Raw genomic sequence first — 20,291 nt, forward strand, 5'->3', positions numbered from 1 at the left:
TTTCTTTATTTGCACTTGTTTTAAACTGCTTTATATTGAAATGAGTTGAGTTACGTATCCGGAATTGACTATTTCGAGTTGAGTACCTTAAGTTGAGTATCTTTAGTTGATATCTGCTTCATTCAGTCGACTATCATATCTTCAAAGTTGAGAATCTAATATCTTAGTTGATTATATTATGCTTGAGTACTCTTGAGTTTAGTAAGTTGAGTAGTTTTGAGTATATTTGAGTTGAACAAGTTTGAAAAGACGTAAGTATGTTTCATTTTTATTAAGTTCAAGCTTATGTTTATGATTTATAATTCCCCTTACATGCTCTTACATTCCACGTAATGAGTCATTTGGACTGCATATTTTGATGATTCACACACATATATTAAAGATCATCAATAGGAGCTTCGTTGATACATCTTAGAGTTTGAGTTAGTTATGGTGAGCCTCCTTTATTAAGGAGGATTTCATTTACCTTCCAGTTATATTAGTTTTTAGGATGTCATGGGTCTTGTCCCGACTTGCATCTTTATTAGTTGGAGGCTTCATAGATAGTTAGTATAGTTGAAAAGTATATATTATTCATTTATTTTGTTAAATATTTTAAAGACTTAAATTACCTATTGAATGGGAGGTGAATATATATTATTTTTATTCATAGTTAATCTTTTAACTTGAAGCTTTTTAAAGTTGAGATTAAGTTTTTACATGCTAAAGTTAGTCTTCCTCTTTTAGTTACCCTGAATGAGGGTTTGCTTGGTGATTAAAAATAGACTTCGAGTGTCGGCCACGTCCAGCGTGTTGAGTCGGGTCGTGACAAACTGTCATTCTAGTTTCCCTTTGTTGAGACCACAACGAAAAAAGAGAATTGTAGTGCTCTTGACGACTCAACGTACACATTTGACACCTAAAGTTAATTTTTCCCTGAATTTAATAGTTCATATTGTTCTTCTTTAACCTATAGAAACATTGCAAGAGGAATCTGTATCCGGTTTTGACAGAACCAAACTCCTCATTCCAAAGATATGAAGAATTTTGTTGTAGAAAAGCTGAAATGGTTGTTTAATATGATGTGCTTAGATGAATATGTTCTTAATTCATTATGCTAACATTTTACTTTGAAAATTTTATAAGGCAAAGGGAGAACTGATGATAGAGGGAAAATGTGGACTGTGACTCACAAGAGAAAAGATGGATGTTATGTAAATGAGGCGGCTAGAGAGATTGGAGTAAGTATTCTTTCTATGCATGGATACTCGGGTAGATTTAAAAAATGCTTTTTCTTGGGTATTAGTAACTCAGCATGTTTGTGGACATTCTCACAGAGAGAATCCTTGTTGGTATTCCACAAACCAATTGTAGATAGATTGTCTTTGCGGTTTGATAGCTCTGTCAAATGAAAGAAAAAGGAGGTGTTAAATAGGTTGAGAAGATGAATCACCCGCCTATTTCTTGAAAACTTAAGTGTCACTGTGTGTATAAGGCCCTTTGTCATGCCAATGTACCACCCAAGGGGACCCCTATATATTTTTATTTTTTTATTCTTCCAAGAGAAGATTAATTGAAAAAGACTATAATTCCCTTTAGCAAGTCTTATTTTCTCTTATTCATTAACTAGGTAATCTACCCTCACTTCGCGCGGGCTAAACTTAGGTTTTAAAATTTTGTTAGTACCCAAAGATAATATGGAAAAATATAAATTTAGTTTTATGATTTTGATATTCAAAAGAAAAATTTAAAAATCAATGTATTAAGAAATAACATTTGGGAAGAGATAATCAAAAAGTATAATCCCACATAAAAGCAAAAGAATTACTATTGAAGAGACAGGAAAATATTTCTGTGAAAAAAATTAATGAAAATCTATGATAATTCTCTTATATATAAACCTAGAAAATATGTATTATGAGATGTTTCTGGTACTTCAAAAATTTGATCGAGATTTAGTAGCATATTCCCTTTGATCTAATTCACACCATGATTTTTTTAAGCTACATGTCTTTTTCCTAGAATTCTGTATTTGTTTTGTTGATGTCTTTTTGTTGAACAAAGTATATAAATTCTCTTCTACATTTTCATTGCAGTTGTGTATTCAAGCAACATTCTATGAACATATAATTCTCGTAAGATATATGTCGTCAACTCTTTCCTACGGTTAATAGGAAAGTCTAAGTTATCATATATAATGTATGAGTGAAAAGGTTATAAATACAGTATAGGCATACACAGTCTTTCAATTCAACCAACTCCCATATTTAACTTCAAGTATTTATTGTGGATCACAATAAAATAACATAACTTTATGGTTGAATACCTCCAATATAAAAGATATGAAAGAATTTTTAGTGTACTCTTAAGGGGGATGTGGAAATTTTTTATTTTATTTTCTCCCAAATATGTATATTATGTAATAAGTTCATCAATATTATTGTTGTAAAATTTTAAGACTTTTCTGAATTTATAGATCCCCTTCCATCTTATAGGAGAACCATCACGATACAAAGGCATGGAAATAAAGCGAAAGTATGTGTCTTGTTTTCACATAGTATTAAAAGCAAAAAAAAATATTAGCCTATCAGGAATAAATCTAGATCAATCGATAGCAAATGTATAGTTTCTAAGCTCACGGAAACCATGAGTTGGACTTCATCCTTCAATAAAAATTAAATTTACTCAAAATATCTTTCTTTATGAAAAAACTAAATGAACTAAGTGTTACCAACACTTCAAAAATCATTTATTGAATACTATAGACCACAAATTAGAAGACACTTGAGAGTCATTCAGTAAGATATAATGAGAAAATCTACTACATGAATTAGTTAAATACAACATATGCAATATTATAGGGTTCATAACTAATGTAGAAAATTATATTTCATATCCAGCATTATCACATATATAGAAAAACTATGATATCAACTATACAATAACTATTAACTTATGGATAAGCATGAGTAAAAATAAAACCACCCTTAATATACCTAACCACTGATCTTTCTTAACAAAGAAAATTTAATACTTAGGTCTTATGATGAAATTTGGAATGTGTAACCGCAATCTTAGAAGAGTTTCTTTCTTGATTCCTTTTGACATGAGACTGCTACTCGTATTTCCTTTACTACTCTTTCTCTTTGGTTTGTTGCATGTTGAGCTAATAATTTTTTTTTCATGTCTTTCCTTGCTACTTTCAATCAATCAGGAAAAGGAGGATTGAGCAGTTTCTTGGGAAATAAGATAGCTATAGATAAGAAAAAATTGTAGCATAACTAATGTCAACATTAGTTATATACTTTATCCAATTCTATTCTTAAACACTCTATCAAAAGACCCCAGTACCTATACCTAAGGTTATTTTAACGTTTGAAGGACCAAAAAAACGTAAGTTCAATTTTAAGATAAATAAACAAAATGATTCAAGGGTAATGCTTAAAAGTCTAGGGTCAAATGCTTTCTTTTGAATGTTGTTAATTTATAGCAATGAATGGAACAAAAGTAATTAGATTAAAATAGAGTGGTTTTATGCATATTATTTGTGATACAGATTACATGCTATGTCTCATTTTGCTACACTAAAATAATTTGGAAGTGAAAAACTTGAAACATCATATGGTAGTCCAAATTAATCATATTCACGATATTAGTTTTCTAACAAAAGGGATTTTAAATTACTAAAATTAAAAATGTTCCACATACAAATGAGCATTCCATTGTAATGTCATAGGTGAGGTATGGTAAGAGTATTGTGGACACAAATCCTACTCCAATCTTGGCAGATAGGAAGGTCAGTTTCAGAAAGATTATAACTCCTTGGAAAAGTTACAACCCTTCGAAAATGTTATAACCTTTCATAAAATGACCAACTTTTCATAAAAGTGACAACTCTTCATAAAATTCACAACTTTTCATGAAAGGAAAATGCTACTTTTGGAACTAAAATAAATTAAAAGGAAATCCTCGTTTCTGGTGGCGCCGCTTGACTGTGCTTAGAGTTCTCTTTTACACACACGCGCGCGCGCGCACACACACACACACACACAAAATATATATATATATATATATATATATATATATATATATATATATATATATATATATATATATATATATACTAGTTCCTGGTCACGTGCATCGCACGTGTTATCCAATGTCAATTGCATCATAGAAAATAATCTTAAATTGGTTACTTAACTTTCTAACTTTATTTTTTCATAATTGATTTCAAAAGGAAAATTTCTATCGAACCTTGGTAAAATAACAGGAAACAAATTATAGAAATTAATTAAATAAAAATAATAAATCGATATTGTATTTCATCTATAAATAAAGTAACTATAATAAACTATAAATAATGAACAAAAAGACCCAATATTAAAAAGTAAATCAGCTAACTAACACAAAACTATAACATCTAATATATTTTGAAGATCAAACACTATAAAATAAATAAAAGATAAAAATAAATGATTTTAAAAAATAATACAATTCAAACAGACTAGCAAACTAAAACTTTAAAGAAAAATCTGACAAAAATAGTCATAATCCTGCACTAAAATAATTTCTATGATTTAAATTTTTTTGATATTGACGAGTTTGAAAACGGGATGAGAGGATGAGAAGATTGATATAGTTTCTGGGTAAATGGAGGTCACAAAAAAAACCACTAAAAAATTGTTCGATGAAATTTTGACATGAAACTTATATCAAAATAGTCATTTAAGATCTATATACGTTTACGTAAGGGGTATATAATGGGAATGACATGAACTCCATTAATCTAAAAAGAAAGTGATTATTAGTTTTAGATTTTTCTGCAAGATAGGTTGGAAAAAAAGGGGAGAACGGAATTTTTTTTAAAAATAATAGGGCCGAAATCTTATTTTTGAGGTGTTTTATATTATGAAAGGGTCAAAATAATCATTGGATAAAAAAATCTTAACCGTGGAGATTAAAATTTGAGTCATAGTTATTGGACTACATTTAAAATTGATTAGGTTGTTAAAATTTGATTCAAAGTAGCTCAATTCAATCAAAATTGATCCCTTTAATTAATACGCAAAAAATTAGTTGTTCACAATGTGAATTATACTTTTATGGAATAGATAACACAAAAGGGGCAAGAACTAGGGCGATTCTCATATAGCCCACAGGGCAACACTACCCAGCAAAATCTTGATTTTATTTCTTCTATTCAAATGACACAACAAATAACGAAGCATGGATCATGAGTCTAAATATGAAAATAGATTTTGAAGTACAAGAATTTATTGTGGTGGCAGATTTCGATTTGCTTATTCGTCTATCTCAAGGCGAATGAAAACCTAAAGACCTCAAGATTGTTCCATACAAACAATGTGCGAAATACCTAAGCATAATGCTTAAGTTCACCGAGTATAGATATATACCCTAGTTTCTTAATGATTTAACTTATGTCCTTGCTACTTTGCCCTCAATGCTTCCATATCCTAGAAATACTTGCATCACTCCTTGGGAAATTCAGGTTCGTGAACAAAACTACGATTTTAAAACAATTGAAGTAGAACCACATGGTGAGACATGGTACCTAGCTAGATATAAAGAACCTTCTTGCAGACAAAAAATATCAAGAAGATGCTAATGGAAGCTAGAAAAGAACTATTAGGCGCCTTGCTAGTGATTTCTTTTTAGCGGGAAATTTAACATAAACAAACGCTAAATTTAATTTTTTTGTGATGTATGGATGTTGAAGAAGACGAGAAAATCATGAATCAAAATACATTATGAGATATGTGGATCACACATGAATGGATATGGCGTTGATATAAAAGATACTTTGAGTAGGGTATTAATGGCTTACGATGAAATTGGATTGCTTTTGCTTTGAGAAAAAAGATCATCAATGTCAAGGTAATTTAATTCATTCACATCCCATAGAGTTACACCCTATGTTCACTCCTTTGGACCTTCGATGTACTGGGAGTGGATGTCATCGGACAAATTGAAACAAAACCTTTAAAAGGACATCAATATATTTTGGTTGCAATTTATTTCTTCACCAAATGTGTGGAGGAAGTCACTTTAAAAATAGATATTAAGATGGCAGTTACGGATTTTGTCCATTCTATCATCATTTGACACTTTGGTACCCCCAAGATTTAACATCACATACAACACTGCAAATCTATATACCAATTCAGAATAATGCATCACAATTCTACCCCATACCGGTCAAAAGCGAATGAAGTCGTGGGAAGATGCCATCAAAAACATCAAAAATATCCCGGAAAGATGGTTCAAGGCATCAAAAAATTGCATGAAAATTTACCTTTCACATATAAGGGTTATCGTATGACAACACACACTTTGATTGGTGCAACCACTTACTTTATCGTGTATGAAATCAAGGTGATAACACTGGCATAAGTTTAAATTTAATCTCTCCGATCGAATTGTGGAAGCTAAAATTGAGGATATTGAATGGGTTAAAAGTCGATTATATCAATTGACATTAATAGATGAAAAAAGGATTGGTGGACATTTGTTTAGTAGATTTATCAAGAAAGTATGGCTCGTGTATTCAACAAAAGGGTACACACAAGACATTTTTAAGTAGGCCAACTTGTCTTGAATTGCATTCTTCTGTACAAGAAAAAATCCAAGCGAAAATTTGCTCCAAATTAGCTAGGTCCATATCTTATCAAGGAAGTATTGTCCAAAGGAACAACAGACCTTACTGATGTAGAGGAAAAAATCATAGGGATAATTATTAATACAAATATAGTTAAAAGATACTACATCTAATGCATTTTAACATACAGTGACAAAATGCAGTTGGCATTTTATGGTTGGGAAGATGAAGGTCCCTCATCCCAAGGAAATAAAAAACCAATCAATAAGAAAAAGTCCACTCTTTGAACGTTTGAACTATGCTCATCCTGATCTCTAATGATACATTGGCAACCCTTTTGGGTTCAGTCATACCATCAAAAAAATTAATATTTATTATTTGTAAGAGATGGGGTATTTTTTTATTTGGCTTCTATAGTTCCAGTATTGTTGTTGATAAGATTATGGTTCTATTTAGCAAATAACTTTCTAATTAACACTTTGAGAATATTAGATTCAATATGTTTTGTGTAGACAATTAATCTTCAACATAAAAAGAGACTTATAAGGGAACCCTAGCACCATAAAACAAAGATAATAGAAAAAGGAAAAAGGAGAGAATCTTATCATTGAAAACCTTCGCAAGCACCATAAGAAGACAAAAGAGAGGATCTTATCGGGGGGGAAAATCTCACAATCACCCTAAGACAATGAGAGATAACAACATGAAAATGGTTTATTGGAGGGAACATGGAAAGAGCACCGCTTCTCAACCCTTCTATATAAAGTGCTGCTAGGATACATAAATCAATTTCAGTTTATAAATGGTTCAGAATTTGAGAACTAGATAACACAAACACATCAAGAGTCAAATACAAAGTTCATGTGATGACTCATTCAAAGACACTATATACCGCTAGCTAGCTTCTCTTTGTCTGCTTCCTTAAAAGGAATACCCCTTTTTAAGTATAAGTCATTCTTGATTCAATCATTTAATATTCTTAAATCTAACATTTTGTAACATCTAAAAAATTTTGAATTAGGTAGGAACAAGCTAAGAAAATAAATATATTTATTTTTGGAAAGAGAAGGAAAAATCTGGAAAATTGCGTAAGATAAGAAAGTGAATTTTGGTCATTTGCGAACGGCTATAACTCCTTCATAAAGATGAGTTAGGTATAGTTCTTGATATTCTTAAAAATCACCTTGGATATATCTTTCCAACGTCGCCGAGTTTTTGCATTTTCGATATCGTATAAGGGAGATATGCCTATCGGAAGTTGAACAGTTGAGGTAAAGAAAATCCCAATCAGGAATTGTGGAAGGGCAAAACTAGTCTTTTCACGAATTAATTTCCTATTTCATTTTAGAGATTTATTTGGGGTAAAAACAAGTTTTAATTCATATTAGAAAATAAAAGTCACACTTAAGGCTTGGACAAGAGAGAAAAGAAGAAGCAAAAGGAGAAAAGTCAAAAAATCGCCAAGCACACCAAGGATTTGCGAGTGGAATTCATCAGGGGTAATCCCTATAAAAGTATGCGAGATCTTTTATTTTGGGTTAGTTCACTCACACACCAAACTTGATTCAATTCAGTTGTTTAGAATTGTTTACATGTTAAGAAGTGAGTTCTTGAAGAATCTTGTCGAATTTGAATTGGTAGATTTTATTTGAATGCCCATTGTTATTTGATTCATAATTTTAGTTTTTTTTAATTGGATCTATTGGGCATTTAAGGTACTCATCAGCTACACCTCGAAAGCACCAGGAGTGGTGCACCCTATCTACGGCTGAGGGCCTGGGCAGCATGCCTGCAGTGTGCCAAAATGATACCTCTGAACTTGAGGCCTGGCGCAACGTGCCTCAGATGTGATTAAATGGAGTTTTTTGCCCAGTTTTCGAAGTTTATCCTATTTTAGTCCTTTTAAGGTGTACTAAGACTCTCTAGTGATTCGAATTACTTCAAATGATTTCTAAATATCTAGAAATCATCAAAAACATGAATCATAACCATAAATTCATAATTTAATTCAAGGAAATTTCATATCAATTTCAAAAAAGTTAAGTGTCAATTCTAAAGTTAAGAAGCAAGTCCAAAGCAAAGTTCTTAAAGGTTTTCAAGAGTCTTTATAAAAGTTTTAAGAGTTGTTTTAAGTAAAAAGTTTCAAGTTAAGTAAAGATAAAAGAGTTGTTAAGTAAAGAGCAAAAAGTTGATGTTCTTCCTTCAAAGAATATATAAGCAACCTAAGTATTTCTAAGAGGTGATTTAAGACTAAAGTTTCAATCTAAGTAAAGTGTAAAGACTTGAGTTGATATCTCAAAACCTATAAGGGAACTAAGTCTACCCTAAGAGTTTATAAATGTTTTCACATTAATAATAACAGAAAACTAATATTTTAAAAAGAGTTTTGAGCAAGAAAAGGGAACATTGATTTCAAGAGAGCCTTTTTAAAGATGTATGTTAAGCAATTATCTAAACCTAAAACAGGAAGTTGTATTTAAATGCATGAGCTAAAAATATTCTGGGAGTAGTATTAAGCACCGATGTGGGGATGAGGGTTCATATTAACTCAAGTCTCCAAGAAAACCATGTAGCCATCATGGATGTTAACATACAATACTTTTTAGATGATTGCGTAAGTTAAGATAGTGGATCCGCAAAGTTAAATAGTTCTATGCAACGACAAATTAAATATAGGACAGTTCTGGCAGCATGGGCAAGACATTGTATCACCACTTAGGCTCATAGCGGTGGTTTACGTTTAGAGAATCTTCCACATTATATATATATATATATATATATATATATATAAGTAAAGTTGAGTTGAGTTTTTATTATATTTTCTTTAACGAACTAAGTGTTTACATTATTTTACCTGCTTTATTATGTAGCATATGTCTTGTTGCTTTATATTAGTCAAGTTATTTATTAGTTGACAAGAGCCAAAGTAAGTGTTCCTTCTTACTCTCTTTCAAGCTTAAGTTGTTGTTAACATTTCAACTCCCATACTCGTATATTCAATGTACTGATGCCAGGTTGCCTACATTGTATCATGATGCAGACATAGATAACCAGTATCAGCATCATCCAGTGCCTCGGTGATAGAGATAATCACTTAGAGTTAGTGGTGAGCCTCTTTCCATTCTAGAGGAAACATATTTATTACTTTCGGTCATTATTTTATAGGATGTTGTGGGGTTTGTCTTGACATCCATCGTGGTATTATAGAGGCTTCATAGACAGTCAGATGTTTTAGTTTTAAGTGTCTTCGTTGTACTGTAGATGTTTTGCTATAAGAATTAAGTGTCATTTTGTCCAAATTATTTATTTCAAGTTAATTTATAAGAATGTTTCTCGTATTGAGTTACATATTTTGATGGGTTAAAATATCCTGGTCAAGCGTCTGCTCAAGTCCTTCAATGGTCATTGAGTCTCGTCCATGTCTAGGGTGGAGGATCGGGGCGTGACAAACTTGGTATTAAAGCACAGAGATTAAGTTTCCTAAGGAGTCTATGAAGTCGTGTCTGTAGAGTCCTAGTTATCGGTGTGAAACGTCACATCTATAATTAGTACGCTGCAACATTTAGGAATTTCTCACTTCTTTCATATTCCTTTTTGTGCGTTAGAGTTTATCTCTTAAAGTCTCTCTCTAATTTGTGTTTGCGCATGTTTCATATAACCATGCCTGCACGAAGAACAACAAAAGGTTTTCTAGCTATGAGGAATGTTGAGGAATCAGAGTTACCTATTGCACCTGAAGTGCAACCTCAAGGGGAAATTACCAACGCAAAGTTCTGTGAGGATATCAGGATGCTATGCCAAGTGGTAACAAACCAATTTGAGCACTACTTAGGATCTGGTAAATTTAGTTGAGCAGCTGAAGAAGCTTTTGTTGTGAGGCATATCATTGATGCTGAAAGAGTTGAGCTAACTGCATATAAACTGAAGAATGTGGCTAGGACTTGGTTCGAATGGAGGAAACAGGAAAGAGATGAGGATGCAGCACATCCGAGTCGGTCCTGCTTTGAAGAAGATTTCTTAGGGCGTTTCTTTTCATGAGGATTGAAAGAGGCTAAGGTACAAGGAGTTCCTTAAACTGAAAAAGGACTCTTTGAGTGTGCATGAGTATGGGTTAAAGTTCACCCAGTTGTCCCGCTATGCTCCGAAAATGGTTATGGATATGAGGAGCATAATGAGCTTGTTTGTTGTTGGATTGGGTCATGCATCAAAACAAAGAGTGTAGGGAAGCAATGGTGATAATATATACATATCAATATTGGTGGTTTATGTGCAGCAGGTTTAAGAGGAGAAGTTGAGGGACAGATAAGAGTATACAAGCAAGAAAATTAAAATGGGGAATGAGTTTAGGCAGCAAAAATGTGGTATGAATCGGCCACAATTTCATAAATAAAAAGGGCCTGTATTTTATTAGGTATTGGGTAGTTATATGTTTTAGTTTTAGCATTTAGATTTCTGTAATCTATAACCATTCTACTTTTACCTCTTTTTTGTTCACTGTGTTTTATTACTATAAATGCTGGGCTTGTATGTTTACTATTACTTTCTTGTATGTAATTTTTTTTCTAGTAATTCATTTATATGTACTTTAAATTCTTGTAAATCATCAAAGTTATATTTTAATGGTTTTTGTGTTATTATACTATTTTCATCTATTAGTTCAATCTTTACTTTTGTTTTATGTTTTTCCCATCCTTGTAATGGGTCTTCATTATATAGTTGTTCTAGCTGTTCATTGATTATTTTAACTTTGTCTATTGCAAATATAATGATTTCTAGTTGTGATATTTGTTTTTCACTTATATTTTCCATTTCCTGGTTTATTTTTTCACTACCTCTAATCCATTCTATAGATTTTCGTTGTTTATTTTTTACTCTTTTTGCTCCTATTTTATAGCCACATGGTGTAGTAAGCCACCAATGTGTTTTTGTTATTATGTGAGGGTAAAATTTATCTAAAAATGGCATTCCTAATAACATATCTTTTGTGGTAAATTCAAAATTATACATTTCTTCTATTGTTAGTATCTTATCCCATATTTGTATTTTTATATTTTTTGCTTTATATTTGATCATACTTCCTTCATTGTTAAATCCTGTTACTACCATAGGTGTTTTTAATTTTTCCCATTTATCTTTTGGTAAGCAATTATATTTACCCTCACATAATAATTGCTTACCAAAAGATAAATGGGAAAAATTAAAAACACCTATGGTAGTAACAGGATTTAACAATGAAGGAAGTATGATCAAATATAAAGCAAAAAATATAAAAATACAAATATGGGATAAGATACTAACAATAGAAGAAATGTATAATTTTGAATTTACCACAAAAGATATGTTATTAGGAATGCCATTTTTAGATAAATTTTACCCTCACATAATAACAAAAACACATTGGTGGCTTACTACGCCATGTGGCTATAAAATAGGAGCAAAAAGAGTAAAAAATAAACAACGAAAATCTATAGAATGGATTAGAGGTAGTGAAAAAATAAACCAGGAAATGGAAAATATAAGTGAAAAACAAATATCACAACTAGAAATCATTATATTTGCAATAGACAAAGTTAAAATAATCAATGAACAGCTAGAACAACTATATAATGAAGACCCATTACAAGGATGGGAAAAACATAAAACAAAAGTAAAGATTGAACTAATAGATGAAAATAGTATAATAACACAAAAACCATTAAAATATAACTTTGATGATTTACAAGAATTTAAAGTACATATAAATGAATTACTAGAAAAAAAATTACATACAAGAAAGTAATAGTAAACATACAAGCCCAGCATTTATAGTAATAAAACACAGTGAACAAAAAAGAGGTAAAAGTAGAATGGTTATAGATTACAGAAATCTAAATGCTAAAACTAAAACATATAACTACCCAATACCTAATAAAATACTTAAAATAAGACAAATACAAGGATATAATTATTTTAGTAAATTTGGCTGTAAATCAGGATTTTACCACCTAAAACTAGAAGAAGAATCTAAACAATTAACAGCATTCACAGTGCCACAAGGATTTTATGAATGGAATGTATTACCGTTTGGATATAAAAATGCACCAGGTAGATACCAACATTTTATGGATAACTATTTTAACCAATTAGAAAATTGTATCATATATATAGATGATATATTATTATACTCCAAAACACAAGATTAACATATAAAATTATTAGAAAAATTTATACACATAATTAAACACTCGGGTATAAGTTTAAGTAAAAGTAAAGCAGAAATTATGAAACCACAGATAGAATTTCTAGGGATACAAATAGATAAAAATGGAATAAAAATGCAAACTCACATAGTACAAAAAATTATCACTATTGATGAAAATATAGATACAAAAAAGAAATTACAATCATTTTTAGGATTAGTAAATCAAGTAAGAGAATATATACCAAAATTAGCAGAACATTTAAAACCATTATACAAAAAACTCAAAAAAGATATTGAATATCATTTTGACAATAAAGATAAAGAGCACATAAAAAATATTAAAAAATTATGCAAAAAATTACCAAAATTATATTTTCCTGATGAAAATAGAACTTTCACATATATAATTGAAACAGATTCAAGTGACCACAGTTACGGAGGAGTATTAAAATATAAATATGACAAAGAAAAGGTAGAACACCATTGCAGGTATTGCTCAGGATCATATACTGAGGCACAAGCAAAATGGGAAATAAATAGAAAGGAATTATTTGCATTATATAAATGTTTGTTAGCATTTGAGCCATATATAGTTTACAATAAATTTATTGTAAGAACAGATAACACACAAGTAAAATGGTGGATAACAAAAAAGCTAGATGATTCAGTTACAACAAAAGAAATAAGGAGATTAGTATTGAATATATTAAATTTTACATTTACAATTGAAATTATAAAAACTAATGAAAATCTTGTTGCAGATTACCTATCAAGAAAAAGGAACACAAACTGAACCAGATACAACAGAAGAAATACTCAAAGCTATTACTACACTTTCTACGAAAGTAGATAGTATGAATAAAGAATTACAAAATTTGAAAACTAAAAGTCAGCAGCATGACTATAAATATGCGGAGCTATGTTGATCGGAAGACACAAAAATTCCAGAGCTACAAGGAGACGATGGGATACTCCAAAAAACCCATAACATTTGTTTAAATGCAGCTACAGCCAGCACATCTACAGCAGGACAATCTACAAAAAAGGAGGAGACTAAAATAAAATACACAAATACAAACTTGAATAAGTTATTCTCAAAACCATATACTCCTCAAGGTACCCAGAAAGATATATTCATACCACCACAGGTAAATACTACAAAGCCAGCCTAGATTCAGATAAACAAGCATATAACCACATTACCAGAATGTATATAGAAAACATATACAAAGTACAGACTTTTCTAAACAAAAACCCTAAAGCCAAAAATACGAGAAACCCTGAACAAGACTACATAACCCAACATCTACAAGGATACAATAAACTAATTGCACAACCAGGAACGAATCCGAACCTAGTAGCAACTTGCTACAATTACGGACTTATAAGCACAGTATATACTATTACAGGAGACGAAGTAGCTAAAATACCTGAGCTACATAAGGCATTTCTGCAATATAAAAGAATAACAAAAGGAACTTTATTTTATATAAAGTTCTACTCAGCAACAACAGAGATACTATATGAAGAAATTAAACCTACAATACAAGTTATTAAGATAGGTTTAACTAGAGATATGATAATACCAGAAAAAATAGATACACAAGAAGAGATACAGAGGGTGGATATCCCAGATTTTTATGCAAACAAAAGGACTATTGGGATAGCTACTATATTAAATGAGTTATCAAACAACTACCTAAATGAAAATGCAATTTGGAGTTATTACAACAGAGATCAAACAATGATATACTCCAATTGTAAAGACATAAGAGTAGCAGATATGGAAGAAGTACGACAATGGATATTAAGTCTACTGAAGCCAGAACAAACACCTACAACAAGGGCTATCAGAAAAAATTTCATTTCTCAAGACTTGATGACCAGATACTGCAAACTAATTGGACAAAAGTATCCAGACCATCTATGTTAAAAATGCAATGGCGAAGATAACTATGTCCCCGGAGTACAACTGGAATAGACTAAGAAAAAGAAGATAAAAAAAATTATTATTATTATTATTGTTGGCTGAATATCAGCCATATGTATAAAGTGAGAGTCTTTTTATTTTTGTCGTCTTGCGTCGGCTGAAAAAAGCCAAATGTACAAAAGTCGTAAAGTAAATAGTTTGTCGGCCAATCATGTAAAAAGTTTGTTGGCCAATTATGTAAAGTAAATAGTATGACGGTGTAATTTATGTGTATAAATAGAGGAGCTTGCCTCATAAATAAAACACACCTTCATCCTTACATCTCTCTTCTTTCTGAATACTCTCTCTTTACGCTTCCACCCCCAAATTGGTATCAGAGCTAGTTAATTAAATAATTATGGAGAACAAACCAACTATGTCGGAAGATCTACAAAAACAGGTATACCATTTTATATTCATGAGTAGCTAAATTAATTTATTCCTGAAAATCTCTTGTTAATTATAATTGTTTATCATGTTTGAATAATGTTATAATAACCATCTTTAGAAAGTTTGCTACAGAAATATTCTTCGAATAAGTATGCCCAGACTATGCCATCCTAAGGTTGAAACCGGTAGGCAGAGAAGGCCGTTTAGGGGAGTAAACAAAGTTGAGGCGCTGTTAGGATAACTAATCAAAGAAGAAAGCTGTAGTAGTGACCAGATGAGATGATTATTAAATTATTATTTTTGCATAATAAACAAGTATAATTTATTAAGAGGTTGGAAGGAATAAAATTTTAGTGAAAAATGAAAATAATAAAAATGGAAACATACCTATTAGACGATAATGTTGATTATAAGATATTACTACTCTATATATTAAAAAATTTGAATACTGATATAAAAAGAGAAATTTATAATAAATTATTAACATATGATATAATAGAAATAACAACCCAAGGTTGGACTAAGTTAACCATACAAAGTATACAAGATGAACTTTATTATGACATATACGATTTATATGATGATTTAGATATTGGAGATTAAATATGACTGAATATTGGCTAAGGCGATATGGTAGAAATTACAGGTTAAAAAAGATTAGATATCCAGATAAATTAAGTAAGCTTTTTAAAATATTATATAAAAGGTTATGATGAATAAAAATAAAAATACTAAAATAAAAAGAACTAAGATAGATAAAAAGGTAAGAAAAATATGGAAAAAATTAAGATCTTTATATATAGAATATGAACTATCACAACTAGTCAAAATAGATAATGATAGAAAAGATCAATTGATAAACATAATTTCAAAAACAGAATATAAATATGTCTGCTATTTGAAAAAACAGTATGAACAGAGAAATCTATAAACAACAATTAATAGAAGAAATAATGGAAAAAATGGCTGAAAAGGAACAAGAATTACAACATAGAAAAAGAAGATTAGAAGAAAACATATTAGCAGGAGTATGTAATAAATCACTACTAGCACAAAGAAAAGATATATCCATGTTAAAATTAGAATTAGATTGTCTTGAATATGAGTTACAGCATAATATAATACATAGATTATGATGAATAAAGAAGAATTTGCAGTAGACGAAAAAACATACGAAAATCAAGACGGAATGGTAATAAAAATACTCATGGAAGAATTCGCAGAACATAATAACAAGACCAACACAGTCTCAAGGAAGTGTGGCATAGGGAGGTAGGTGTGGTCAGGGGTCACTTCATGAGGAAGTGCCCTAAGAACACGCAGGGTAGTGGAAATCCACGAAAAAAAGCCCAATGATCATCAGTTCCTCCACCAGATATGGAAGCACCTAGAGGATCCACTTCCGGTATTGGAGGAGGGGCAAACGACCTCTATGCAATCACTATTCGCCAAGAGCAAGAGAACTCTCCAGATGTTGTCACTGGTATGGTCAAATTCTTTAATTTTGATATTTATTTTTTTCTAGACCCAAAAGCAAGTTTGTCATTTGTAACTCCTTATGTTGCAAATAAGTTTGAGATTCTTCGTGAGAAACTTTGTGAACCCATTTGTGTTTCTACACCTGTTGGGTAGTCTATTCTAACGAAAAGAGTCTATCATGATTGTCTTGTTTCCGTCAATCACAAGAACACCATGGATGACCTAGTGGAGTTTGACATGGTAGATTTTCATATAATTTTGGGTATGGACTTGCTTCATGCATGTTATGCATCAATATATTATAGAACTCGAGTTGTCAAGTTTCAGATTCCTAATGAGCCTGTTATAGAGTGGAGTAGTAGTTTATCAATGCCTAAGGGTCATTTCATTTCATTCATTAAGGTGAGAAAAGTTAGTTTCAAAGAGAAGTATCTATCTCTTAGTACGAGTAAATGACTCAACTGCTGAGGTACCTTCCCTTCAATCAATTTCTATAGTAAAGGAGTTTCCAGAGTCTTTCATGATGATCTACCCGAAGCGCCTCCTGAGAGAGAAATAGACTTTTACATTAACCTTATTCCATATACTCTTCCTATCTCCATTCCACAATAAAGAATGGCACCAGCAAAGTTAAAAGAGTTGAAAGAATAGTTGAAAGACCTGTGAGATAAGGTTTCACTAGACCAAGTGTCTCACCTTGGGGCACTCTAGTCTTCTTTTTAAAAAAGAATGATGGCTCCCTTAGGATGTGTATAGACTACCATCAATTGAATAAGGTAACAATCAATAATAAATATCCTCTTCCAAGGATAGATGATATTTTCGATCATCTTGAGGGTGCCACCTATTTTTCAAAAATAGACCTCAGATTTGTCTACCATTAGCTGAAAGTTAGAGAATGTGATATTTCGAAGACAACTTTTAGAACCACATATGGGCATTATGAGTTTTTGGCCATGTCATTTGGTTTAACTAATGCATCAGCCGTGTTCATAGACCTTATGAAAAAAGTCTTCAAACCTTATTTAGATATGTTTGTTATCGTCTTTATTTCTGACATACTAATCTATTCATGGAATGAAGAAGATCGTGCTAGTCATCTCAGAATAGTTCTTTAGACTTTGAAAGATAAAGAGTTATCTACTAAGTTCTCAAAGTGTGAGTTTTGTCTTAATTCTATGGCAATGTTGGGCCTCATATTTTTTGGTGATGAGATTGAAGTTGATACCCAAAAGATAGAAACAATTTAGAGTTGGCCTAGACCCACGTCTCCAACTAATATAAGAAATTTCTTGGGTTTGTCCAGCTACTATATAAGGTTTGTTGAAGGATTTTCATCTATATCGTCTCCTTTGACCAAGTTGACTTAGAAATTTTAAGTTTCAATTGTTTGAAGCTTGTGTGAAAAGTTTTCAGGTGTTAAAGAAGAGGTTGACTATTGCCCCAGTCTTGACCTTACCAGAAAGTACTCAAGGTTTTGTGGTGTATTGTGATGCATCTAGAGTTTGTTTGGGCTGTGTATTAATGCAGAATGGTAAGATTATAGCTTATGCCTCTAGAAAGTTGAAATTTCATGAGAAAAGTTATCCAACTCATGACTTAGAGTTGGCGGCGGTTGTTTTTGCCTTTAAAATATGGTGTCACTATTTTAATGGAGTTCATGTTGATATTTTCACTGATCACAAGAGCCTACAATATATGTTCACCTAGAGAGAGATAAATTTCATACAGAGGTGGTGATTAGAATTACTAAAGGATTATGACATGAGTATTATTTACCACCTAGGTAAGGTTAATCTGGTTGTTGATGCTTCAAGAATGTTATCCATGGGAAGTACCACCCATATTGAGAAGGAAAAGAGGGAGTTAGCCAAAGATGTGCACAGACTTGCATGCTTAGGAGTCAGACGTATGGATTCCACAAAAGGACAAATAGTGGTGACCAGCGGGTATGAATCATCACTAGTGCCAGAGGTGAAACAAAAACAACACCAAGATACCATTTTGCTTGTTTAGAATGCAAATGTTCATAAGCAAAGAGTATTAGGTTTTGAGCAAGGTGGAGATGGTGTGCTAAAGAATTAAGGTAGATAGTGTGTACCTTGGAAGATGAACTCCAAGAGAGAATCATGGAGGAAGCTCATAGCTCCAGATATTCCATTCATCCGGGTTCCATGAAGATGTAACGCGAATTCAGAGAGGTATATTGGTGGGAAGATATAAAGAACGACATTGTTGAGTTTGTTGCCAAGTGCCCGAATTGCCAGCAAGTGAAAGTAAAACACCAAAGACCTGGAGGGTTGGCTCAAAATATAGAACTTCTGGAATTAAAGTTTAAGATGATTAAAATGGACTTTATCACAGGCTTGCTAAGGTTTCGAAGACAACATGATTCAATTTGGGTGATTTTTGATAGAATGATAAAATCAACTCACTTTTTGCTAGTAAAGAGTACTCTTCGGCAGAGGATTACACAAAGTTATACATTAAGGAGGTGGTGAGACTACATGGAGTCCAAGTTTCGATCATTTCATATAGAGACGCACAGTTAAATGCATAGTTCAATAATTTTTTCCAGTTCAAGGGTGAACTTAAGCATCCTTTCCATCCTCTGATAGATGGGCAAGCAAAGAATACTATCCAAACCTTAGAAGATCTGTTGACAACTTCTGTGATTGATTTCAAGGGGAATTGTGATGATCAGCTAGCTATGATTGAATTCGCTTACAACAACAATTATCATTCTAGCATCCTAATGGCTCCATATGAAGCTCTTTATGGGAGAAGATGCAGATCTCCCAATGGGTGGTTTAAAGTTGGCGAAGCAGGTTTGATAGGACCAAATCTAGTTCACCAAGCAAAGGAGAAGGTGAAGGTCATTCAAGAGAGATTGAAAACAACACGAAGTCGTAAAAATCCTACTCAGATATTAGGAGAAGATCATTGGAGTTTGATGTTGATGATTGGTTATACTTGATGATTTCAACCATGAGGGGTGTTATGAGGTTTGCTAAGAAGGGGAAACTTAGTCCTCTGTATATTGGACCTTATAGAGTATCCAACAGAATTGTCAATGTAGCTTATGAGTTGGAGCTACCACATGAGTTAACAGTGGTTCATCAGGTATTTCATATCTCTATGTTGAGGAAGTGCATGGGTGATCCCTAATTGATTTTACCAACTGAAAATATTGGTATTAAGGATAGCTTATCCTATGAAGAGATCCCGATTCAGATATTAGATCGTCAAGTTCACAAGTTGAGAACAAAGGAGGTTGCATCAGTCAAGGTCCTTTAAAGGAATCAATTTATAAAAGAAGAGACTTGGGAAGCTAAAGATGATATAAAGAAAAGATAACCACATATCTTTGAATCCGGAGAGAATGTAGATCAAGGTACTAATTCTCTTCTTGTAATTTATAAACTATAAGTTAGCATATGGTTAATTTCTTTTGTTGGTTGAGTGTTGAAATGATGTCACTATCCTTACCTTAGTGAAAGAAATCTCATTCGAAGACGAATGTTCCCAAAGGGGAGACATTGTAACATCTCACAAATTTGAATTAGCTAGGAACAAGCTCAGAAACTAAGAATATCATTTTTGTAAAGAAAAGGAAAAATCTGGATAATTACCCAAGTTTGGAAAGTGGATTTTGGTCATTTTCAAACGGTCGT

At 31.8% G+C, this 20,291-nt stretch overlaps 1 protein-coding gene across 1 annotated transcript; it reads left to right on the top strand.

The window, feature by feature from the left end:
* Positions 1-16,515: 16,515 nt before the first annotated feature.
* Positions 16,516-19,594, top strand: LOC138338388 (uncharacterized). The gene is made up of 6 exons (XM_069289346.1): positions 16,516-16,621; positions 16,664-16,766; positions 16,923-17,019; positions 18,034-18,151; positions 18,404-18,591; positions 19,196-19,594. Exons 1-6 carry the CDS (start codon positions 16,516-16,518, stop codon positions 19,592-19,594), a joined length of 1,011 nt encoding a protein of 336 aa, XP_069145447.1.
* The last annotated feature ends 697 nt before the right edge of the window (positions 19,595-20,291 follow it).

Source organism: Solanum lycopersicum, chromosome 9, assembly GCF_036512215.1.
Source record: "Solanum lycopersicum chromosome 9, SLM_r2.1".
NCBI lineage: Eukaryota > Viridiplantae > Streptophyta > Magnoliopsida > Solanales > Solanaceae > Solanum > Solanum lycopersicum.